Source organism: Pyrgilauda ruficollis, unplaced genomic scaffold, assembly GCF_017590135.1.
Source record: "Pyrgilauda ruficollis isolate IOZ18807 unplaced genomic scaffold, ASM1759013v1 scaffold15, whole genome shotgun sequence".
Taxonomy (NCBI): Eukaryota; Metazoa; Chordata; class Aves; order Passeriformes; family Passeridae; genus Pyrgilauda; species Pyrgilauda ruficollis.
Genome location: NW_024513654.1, coordinates 11,504,737 through 11,514,896, shown reverse-complemented (window position 1 = coordinate 11,514,896; position 10,160 = coordinate 11,504,737). Strand labels below are relative to the sequence as shown.

Here is a 10,160-nt window from a genome sequence, read left to right as displayed (position 1 = left end):
TTTTAACGAGCCATGTATTTCACTCAAGAAAAAGGGAGAAGTCAAAGAAGCTTCACTGCCCATTTTACTTGCTAAAGGAAATGGCACTGAAGCCAATTATTGTGTCTTCCCTTTAGCTGAGTATTTTGGGAGAAGGGGTGATAAGAGAGTATTTATTGAGTTCCTGTTGTTTTTGAGTATCTTAAATCTTTTGAATTTTAAGAATTTGCCTCAACCTTTACATTAAGTGACAATTTCATATCTGTTCACAAATTTTGGTGAATTGCCAGCCTCACAATTCTGAGGCAGCTGTCCTTAGACATGTGATTTGTTTGCATAAATATTCCCCATCTCACAACAATCATGGACACTTGAAATGTTACATTGGTTATTCACTGTATGGAAACCAGGAGAGAGCTTTAAGCCAGCTGTCAGCTCACTCACAGTGAGCCTGATTGCCACATAAGGTGGTGGTAGTGCCTGACAACACTGCCACATTGAAATCTCAGCCCTCTAGATATGACTTTATTCTCAGCAGTATAAGAGATGGAAAACAGCCATGAACACTTTAATATTTCATCCTCAGGAAAAGACTTCTAAAATTTTACTTTATAAGGCTTTCTCCAGCCTCAGGTAAATGATCTAATTCATTTCCGGGGAGGAAGCGTATTTTTAAACCTTGCCTGCTGATGCTGCAGTTTGCTAGGGTGTGCTCAGTAGAATGGCTATTCTAAACAAAAAAAATAACCAGTGGTGCTGCTGAGGTGATGACGAATACTAGTCACTCAAGTCTGCACTCAGAGCAACAAGGAAACCCCCTTAAGTTCAGGAAATAGGAGAAGTCTCCATGTCTGCCTACATGCTCACTGGATGACTTGTTTTGGTACACCAGTTTAATCCACTGGGTCCAACCAAGGCCTCCAAACTGCTCAAAGCAGCTCATCTGCACTTGCAAATAAACCACGTTCACTTTTTCAGTTTCACCAATTCCAGCAGTACAGATAAATGCAAGCAACACAAGAGTTATGTGCACACAGCACAGAGTGAGCTCTTTTAACAGGTATATGAGAAAATGAAATTACTCTTCTAGCTCTGTTACAAAACTTTAACAAAAAAATATGCTCAAGACCATCAGAGATGGCAAAAGCTGTACCAGAAACTAGTTTGGGCAAGGGCTTAGATTTAAGAGGCTTGAATTTTCTTAAAATAATAATCAACCAGTTCTCCAGCAAAGACAAGAACACTGAGGGTCGTTTATTCTTTCCTTTGTATGCTACAGTCTCATAAAGACTTCATACTGTAATCTTTGACTCATAACGTCAGAGAAAATCCCACAGACACAGAAATAAGAGACAATTGTACGCCGACCCCTTTTATTAGCCCAGTGCCTCACCCAGTTGGTTATTCACACACACAGCAGTGAGAGCTACACCGCTCACCTCACCTGGCTCTTACATTATCTTTTGTAATGGCAAATTGCAGTGCCCCTCAGCTACAATAAATCCAGCCAATTTTTCTTTTCAAGACAGATACCTCAAAAATAGTAAGCCACAGATGTAAAGCAGACAAGGCAAAAAAAATTTTACTTTTGGTTTAGCTTATGCTGATGTCATTCTAGAGACTTCACTTTTAGTTACTGGGCATTTGCACCATTAAGAGAGCAGAATCCATCTCCCAAGGACAGGTTTTGTAGTAGTAAACTGGTTTTACTCCAGCTAGTCTGTAAAGTCCTTCCCTTGGTATATTTACACAGCTATAAGCAAGTCAGAACATCTTTCAGAGAAGTGAATTGCAGCCAGCAAAACCACAGCCCTAGGCTGATGCAGAAGTGGGTAGGGTTTTAAAACTTTCTGCAGCAGTTAGTGGTTAGGCACATAAAAGCACCCCACCCTCCTGCCCCAGGCAAGAGAGAATACACAGACAGTGCAGAGTGTACCTCATGCATCAGGATACATCACTTGGCTTTAAACAAGATCAACAGATTTCAGAAAAATGAGAGAAAGGGGTAATACATATGAGCCTTAAGACATAGTATGTTGACTAACATCCCAGATACTCAGTGGCAATGTTTAGGGGGAAAAGGCCTGGTTGTTGTGCCCAGCAAACTGTTAAATGGAAGTGATGCTCCTGACACTCTGGAAGAGAAGAATGCATAAAGCTCAGACTGGAATTTCTAAACTCCAAGCTGTATCCTTTACTATTACTTTCCATTTTGGCTTTGCTACTACAGATGATGCCCTTAGAATTAAAACATGTCATTGTCCTGAGAACGCTGATGTGTCAGCCCCAGTGCTCTTCTGGTACCACACGATTATTGAGAGGGGTAACACAGATAGTTACCTTTCAACTGTGCAGCCAAACTGGTGTACGCTTGGAAGAAAAAATAATCTGATCACTAAAATCTCAACACAGAAATACCAAAGAAAACAAAACCAAGGAGCACATTTTCCTTTTAGTTCCTTGGGGAAACTAATTTCTCTGAAGGGAAGTGGTATGCTCAGTAAATAGAGATCAATAATTTTATTACCCAGTGCTCAATTACCTACACTTTTTTCAATTATTTTACTTATCCTGAACTATTCTGATCACAAGAGGAATCAAACAAATCAAACAATAGCATTACAGTTCTTAATAAACACTGTATTGCAATGAATGTTCTACTGTGTGCACATACTGGTGATCTTAGCTGAACAGCATGAGAAACACTCAGCAGCGTGCCATAAACATGCCAGAATCAATGACACGTGGATAATCTGTTTTCCTCAAGGGAAAGAGATGAGCAGTTTTTGAGAGGAAGGTTTCAGTCTGAATCTGGTTTGCCAATTGAAGAAAACAGAATATCCATCACTTGTGTTTCTGCAACAGAAATACTGGAGAGTCACTGGATAGTGCCTGATGGCACTCTAGTTCCCAGCTGTGTCAGGGGCTTCCGGCCCAGTGCTGGGTGAGCCATGTTTTTGCAGTACTGTGTAAACACCAGGTAAATTCACAGGTAAATGGAGTAAACACAGCTAAACACTTAATACCAACCTGAACAAGATCTTTTCCTAGAGTCACTGCCCATCAGTGAATACAGTATTTCCTTTCCTCTACTCTAGATGTAGCACACTAAACTCACACACCCAATGTGTGGCACCATTGCTCCATAGTCCCAGTCCCAAACAATCTGTCATCTCACCTGGGGTGGGGCATGCGGGCGTTGCTCTAATTAAGTGCAATGATAATGCACAGGATGACTTTTTCATGTGTTATGTTCCTCTAAATTCTTACTGGAATCTCACCTGGCAAATGATCTAAAATCTCAAACTTTCTGTTTTTCTTGTGCAACTCATCTGTTAACATGTCTGTACAACAGAGCATGAGTAATTTAAAGCAGGGACCATCCTTGAGATTGAAGGAAATACCCTGTGAACTTGGAGACATGCCATCACAAAGCTCCAGAGTATATGAGATCCAACCCTCTTGATAAATTTGCAGCAGAAGTTCTATTAGCACTTTCGCTCTTGCACTCAGGAGTCCATTTTTAACATATTTAAAAATTAAAATATTTATGACGTTAAATTAGCTGAAGGTTTGAAAAAACAAACTCAAAACCCAAAAAAGAGGCAGATTTAAAAAATGCTTCCAAACTACCTCAACACTTGGGATATCGTTCAACAGTGTTTTTTTGGTAGATGGTTACAAAACATAGTACAACACCACATAAGGAAAATTCCCACATTTGCTACTGAAAATATTACTTCTAAATCAATTTCACCCACAGATATAATCTTATAAAAGGTGTAACCTTAAGGCCTCAAGTTCTCAGATTTCCCAAAACAGCTTGTTGTAGATGGGTTTTGAATGCTTTGATACCTTTTACTGCAGGAAAGTAAAAGGTTGCTATCAACCCTGTCAAATCCTACTTGAAGTGTGTGAATCTATGAAAACTCATGGTCAAAACCTCAGCAACTGCTAACATGTTATCACACCTACAACACTCAGTGCTTACTCACCTCTCAGCTCCAGACTCTCTCTGGTCTCAACAGAGATAGGAGTTACACAAGGTGAAGAGAAAATAGAGTGTCCTCATCTGCAGCAGTGAGGAGGAACCAGGCAGGAAATTAATGCAGTCCTGACAGACAAGCTAAGGGCATGATCGAGCGAGAGCTTGTGGGTGCCTGTACCCCACGTGCAGCCCTCAGCACAGTGCGTGAGGCATCGATGCACAGCTCGGGGCCCTTCAGCTGTGGGCAGTGCTGGAGGAACCCTGGAAATCATCCCTAAGGATTGGGAGCTGTTGTTCCTATGGCTTCCTCAGCTCATTCTGTTGGTCCTGACAGTTACAGCTGAAAAACATTTTGTACAAATCAGTTTTGAGAAAAGTAAATCCACATGGGGAAGCCAGGTGCGCAGCTGATAGAGACAGGAAGATCACTCTTGCTTCAGCAAGTGTCAGGGAACTCTCTAATCCTGAACTGCACAGTGCAGCCCCAGCTGGGACTGCTCCTTGTCACAGTCACCATCTCCCTGTTTCTCCAGTCAAATTTCTTCATTTTCTCTTCTTTCCCATAACCATGACAGTGCTGCTCAGGTCACACACCTCCAGTGAGTCCCTCAGTTACACTTTTTCCCCTTGTGTGAGGAGACAGTTCCTCAGATAAACGCTTTTGCAGCTTGAGGTGAGAGCTGTGGCTCCCTTGGCTGTGACAAAAGGGCCTACTGTGCTATCCATGGTGGGGAGCGCTCCATGCTGAGGCAGAGCCCTGCTCCCTGGCACAGGGACACTTGAAGGGACATTGTCTTATCTTCTTCAGCTAGGCCAGGGAAGGTTTAGGTTGGTCACTAGGAAAAATTTCTTCATAGAAACGGTGAGTGGAATTGGAACAGACTGCCCAGGTAGCTCCTGGAGTCACATCCCTGGAAGTGTTTAAGACTGAATGTGGTACTTGGTGTCATGGTCTAGTTGCCATGGTGGTGCTGGGTCATAGGCTGGATTCGATGATTTTAAAGAACTTTTCAGCCTAACTGATTCTGTGAGGTGGCACCTAGCCTCGGCCCAGACCCCAGCCATGGGGTGGTGGGCCCACGCTGGCCTACGAGACACAGCACCGCCTGGCATGCCCGGATGCAACAGGAAAGACTATGAAGTCCCCGGGGATGCTCCGTACTTCCCACTCGTGGGACCGGGATCAGGACCTCCCTCAGGCTCGGCGCCCGCCCCTCAGCCCCACAGCGCCTCCCCCTGCGCGCAGGCGCGAACAGCTCGCGCCGCCCGAGCACGCGCGGCGCGCAGGCGCGGGGCCGCCCAGGCCCGCCCAGGCCGGCAGCGGGAGCTTGAAGCGCTGAGGGGAGCGAGGGACGGAAGGGCGGTTCCGCCGGGCGCTTTCCTTCCTCGCCCGGGTCCTGGGGGATTTGTGCTCCCCAGGGGCCTCCCTTCGCTCCTCAGCCCTGCAGGTCGGTGCTGTGGCTGCGTTTTTGGGGTGTAGCACCTCAGAACGAGCTCCACGGGTCTGTGGCTCTGCTTATGGGCTGCCCAGCGTTCATCCTGCTGCTCTGCGGGTGGAAAACTAGCAAGGCAAAAGTTTGAGTGTTAATAGCGTTGTGTTAAAAGTATTGAGTGTTAATAGAGCCTTTTGTTGTTGAGACAGTAAAAGGAGTGAGTGCCTTTATATAACGTAGCTATAAGCAGGAAAACTGAGGACGTAGTTACAGACCTACCCAAAGTGCACAAGTCAAGTAAGTACTGAAAAGCAAAATTGTCTTTTCCCCTTCTAATTCAAATTTTCTTTACTTGCTGGACAGATTTTTTTTGTGCAGTGAACAGCATTACTGGTTGAGAATGCCAAGGATTCTTAGCCAAAGATACAGAAGAAGGATTTCAAGAGTGCAGGAGATCTGTGTGAATATGCTCCCAAGTAACAGCATCAGCAAACCAGTTGAAAAAGTATTTGTTATGGCCATTTAAAAACGAATTTGCATTAGAAAGTAAAGGCAGAGAATCGTAGGATTGCTTGGGTTTTTTAAAGCTATCTCTTAGACTTAAAATGATTTTGCTTCTTGGGAAGACTTACTACATATTTGTGATACCCAGTATGCATAAGAATGATGCTTTTTCTAGGCTCTTGCTTACAACAAGGAATAATAATATTAAGCTTTGATTGTATTTAATGGATGCTGTGGGCTTCCTGTTTAATTGATAGATTGCTAAAATACCCAATTAACTAGACTTCTTACTAAGGTCTGGGTTTTTTTAATAGAGTACCATATGTTCAGTTTTGAACAGCTGTGGGAGAATGTTGACCTCTAAGATAAATGAGGACCTCCATCCTTTGGTAGCAAGCCAGGAAGACCAGGGTTGCTGGGCTGTTAAGGCTTTGGCATGCTGAAGCTTTGGCACTTTTCATCTGTGAAGAGGAAGCCCCTCGTGCCAGCCCTGTGTTGCCTAGTTTTGGTTTGCAGGATTTTATTCTTGAGAGGCTTCTGTTTCAAAGCTCATAATTGCAGTTTGCAGGTGAGTGGAGGTGTAGCTGTTGATTTTCCAGCTGCATTCTGGTCATCAATTGCTAAATGAAATTAAACATTGCCAAATCGATTTGAAGTTGGCTCGTGCTGGGAGGTGTGACTTAACCATTTTAATTAAGGTGCCTTTCTGAGTGAGGTTGGGATGTTTCCTGTTAATCAAAACTTCCACCTGTGTGAGTAATTACTTTTTTAAGCAGCACCCCCAGAAGGATCAAATGAGACTGGATTGTTTTCAGAGACCTGGATACCCAATTATATTGTTCTGTAGAAAAGATTAATTGTTTATATTTGTGGACAACAAAAACCTTCCTGGCTCCATAGAGCTTTAGGAGTGAGGGGAAAAATAATATATAAAATGGATAAAATTTATATAAATTAGATATATTTTATATAAATAAATATATTTTACATAAAATTTATATAAAAATGTAAAATTGATAGTAAAAGACTTTATGGCAGTTAGTAGTGTCATGCATCCTCTCAAAGAAAAGCTGTTCACAAAGCAAGGTGCTACTTAGCACATGAAACAGTTGTGTAACTTATGCAAATGTCCTTTTTGAACATGCAGATGTCTTTTTTGAACATCTAATTCTTTTTTGAATTAGAAAATAAGCCTTAGAATTTCATATTAGAGCTTTTTATTCATTTCTGCAGCCAAGGGCTCCTTATAATGAGGTGACAATGACACCATAATTCCTTCTGTCATTTAGCAGAGACAGCTATTCATCTCGAGATGGAAGGGTCAGTGCTGGATAAATTGCCATCTTTGTGCAACACTCCAAAGGATTCTGGGGCACCACCTGCACAGGGGACTAGTTCAGGGAAACAGGTATAAAATTTCCTACTTTTCCAATAATATGATTGTTCATAGTAACAAAAATGCTGGTGAAGTCATGAAGGAGTCAGAAGTCACTGAGACAGTGCTTGCTGGAAGGCTGGAGACAGGCACCTTATACCTCCAGCTACGAGGCTGTGCAGGTAAGGAATGTGCCTGGGGTACTTTTCCGTGAATACAAAGTGATGGAGCAAGAAAACCCAATGTCATATTAATAAATTTAAATACTATATAGGGTGTGTGGTGGATTTTTTTCTTCTTTGTTTTAACCTATCATCTTCAGTTTTCTCAAATCCTAGTTTTCTGGGTTGCTGTGCATGCAGGATGACTTTCTGTGACTTCTGCCTGCAGTGGAACAAAGTACAATGCTTTCAGTTTGTGTATTCTCCATAGTGCTGAGCTCTGCTTTGGTTTATCCTGGGATGTGAAATGGTGACACTGTCACACTCAGCATCCAGATCTATGCAGGACAGGCCTGGTTTGAAAGCATTCCATAACTAATCCCTCATTTCTGTATTTTAGTGCATTTCTATAAATAAAAATGTTAGTCACAGATTATAAAAAATAGTTATTTTGAAGAACAAAAAGTCTTTCTAGAGGGTAGTGAATTATGTCAAAGAACATACCTCCATTAAACTAGGGGGAAATTGATAGAATAAAATGAGCCAAGTTGAAATATGCCTTTTTTTTTTTTTTTTACACGAACACCAGATGAGTAAGTTTGCCTCAACAGAATACAGGATTTTGTCCAAGAAAATGTGAAGCCACACCTTTCCATATCTTGCAGCTGTGTGTGCAAATACAAGTGAAAGGAAGAAGCTGACCTTGTTCAAGTTTTTGAAGGCTATACAGAGTATGAGGAAGTCTGGCTTTACAATGATAGTTAAACATATTACACATTCTATGTAAATAATAATGATTGGTAAACAGTTATTTGATAAAAATTTAAGAATATTCTGACCACCTGGGTTTTCTGGGTTTATTTTATTTTTTAGCAAATGAGTGCAGCTCTGAGGGAACGATTAAGGAAAACAAGACGTTCATTTAATGCCAATTTTACAGTGGCAAAGCGGCTCAAAATAGACTCTGAAGAAAAAGACGCTGCTGGTGCTGCCACAGGGTGCTTGCCAGAGACAAGTTCAGACTGTTCCAGGTTACAAGATGGTGCTGAAAACCTGGAAGGAAATGGTACTGGACATACATGTTTCAAAAGTCCCTCACAGGAGGGTGATCCCTCTGGATCAGCAGAGAATTCGGATGTGCTACAGGTTGTTCTTGGTCAGCAACAGTCCCTTGAAGAGAAAGTAAAGCTGGAGAAACAAGTGCAAGAGAAGGAAGAGCTACTTCGTAGGCTCAGACTGGTGAAGATGTATCGATCCAAGGTGAGGCAATACTTACTCACTGGTTTTTTACTGTGGTGGGTGTGTATTGTCTCAGTTAAGGCATTTTATAAGAATATCTGCAGGGTATCAGAACCCCCTTTATGTCAGCAGATGATGACTCTTTTTTTTTTGTTTGTCCCAATTTCAGAACAACCTGTCTGAGCTGCAGGCTTTGATAGTGAAATGGAGGAGTAGCACCCAGCTGATGCTGTATGAGCTGCAGTCGGCCTTTTCTGCAGACGGCAAGAAAGTGAGTCTCACTCAGCTCATCGACACTTTTGGGTTAGAAGACCAGTTACTGCACTACAGCAGAACAGAAGAAGATTTTGTAGATGCATAATCTACAGCTGCAGAGCTTTCTTTGCACAGACACAAAAGCAGACTGAATAAATTCTGATTGTGTCAGAAGTGTTGGTCAGACAATGGACTTTATGCTTTGGGATTAGGAGGTTTTCTCCAGACATACTTGTGAAGCTGTGTGCATACATACAGTAGGCACTGTAAAAGGCATTACTTAATGGAAAAAAAATCAAACTGGTGATGCTTTGGAGAATCTGGCTTAATGACTTGGTCGGTGAATTTTTATTTAATAAAAATAAAATTAAGTCATAGTTTAACGGGTAGAAAGCAGTCAATTTTTTTATTAGTGTCTGCATGGTTACTTGTATTGAAATAACTCAAATTGTCAATTCTGTTTATGTTCAGATGGGGAAGAGTTCAGTTTGTTTATAGATACACCCATTTTACACATCTTCCTGGTGCCAGTCAGCCAGTGAAGGCTAATGACAGCAGTTTGTGAGTTAAGTGAAGATAACTAATTTTCATTATGGTAATATTCCAGAGCTGAGATAAGATGTTTACACTAGCTTTAGCTCCTACTGAGGGAAATGTGTCATAATGCAGTTGCTTTCAGGTCATGGTTGCAGACAGTCTCTTCAGAGCTGCTGTCTCATAAGCATTCTGCTACAGCCTGAGGTAATAGAAGGGAAGGCAAGAAAATTGAAACCAGTTTTCTATTCTACATCTGAGAGCCAAGGTGTTTTCTCTCTTCAAATAAATAAGAAAAACAAGGCCTTGTTTAATGGGATTGCTTCAAACAGCATCATAAAGCTGAATAAATCTTTATAATTTCATTTATTCTCCAACAAATGCCTTTTTTGAAAGTTGTTTTTATTTAACTTGAAATTGCTTATTTTCTCATCATGGTACCTTTTGTTTTTTATTTTCCCTAAAATCACTGCTTCTCAAGTGTAGCAATACATAAATCTTAATGACTATACAACTCTCCTTGCTAGGAATCTTGTTTTCTTATTGGTTATACCCTACCTCTTTTGTCTGCAGGTTCTATATCCTGTGTCCTTAATAAGGGAGTAATTTCTTAGCTCAAGAGAAAGAAAATCAAAGATCATACAGAACCTTTTAACCATTGGTAAGGCTCATTAGACTTCAGCCTCTACCTA

General features: G+C 41.5%; 1 protein-coding gene across 4 annotated transcripts; it reads left to right on the top strand.

Annotated features, from left to right (window-relative positions):
- Positions 1-5,271: 5,271 nt before the first annotated feature.
- Positions 5,272-9,792, top strand: SFR1 (SWI5 dependent homologous recombination repair protein 1). 4 transcript variants are annotated; one of them, XM_041461298.1, is made up of 4 exons: positions 5,272-5,415; positions 7,194-7,312; positions 8,314-8,700; positions 8,849-9,792. In XM_041461298.1, the coding sequence occupies exons 2-4, from the start codon at positions 7,217-7,219 to the stop codon at positions 9,038-9,040; spliced, it is 675 nt and encodes a 224-aa protein (XP_041317232.1). In that variant the 5' UTR covers positions 5,272-5,415; positions 7,194-7,216; the 3' UTR covers positions 9,041-9,792. The 4 variants fall into 4 exon arrangements, with proteins under 4 accessions (XP_041317232.1, XP_041317231.1, XP_041317235.1 ...); XM_041461297.1 differs by having other exon boundaries at positions 5,272-5,697; XM_041461301.1 differs by lacking the exons at positions 5,272-5,415; positions 7,194-7,312 and adding an exon at positions 7,323-7,461.
- Positions 9,793-10,160: the final 368 nt, after the last annotated feature.

Bases quoted from the DNA above. Each gene is read 5' to 3' on its own strand.
- SFR1 (XM_041461298.1), top strand. From the start codon at position 7,217: ATGGAAGGGTCAGTGCTGGATAAATTGCCATCTTTGTGCAACACTCCA. The intron at 7,313-8,313 runs GTATAAAATTTC...TTTATTTTTTAG, and splicing joins GGACTAGTTCAGGGAAACAG to CAAATGAGTGCAGCTCTGAG. The intron at 8,701-8,848 runs GTGAGGCAATAC...TCCCAATTTCAG, and splicing joins TGAAGATGTATCGATCCAAG to AACAACCTGTCTGAGCTGCA.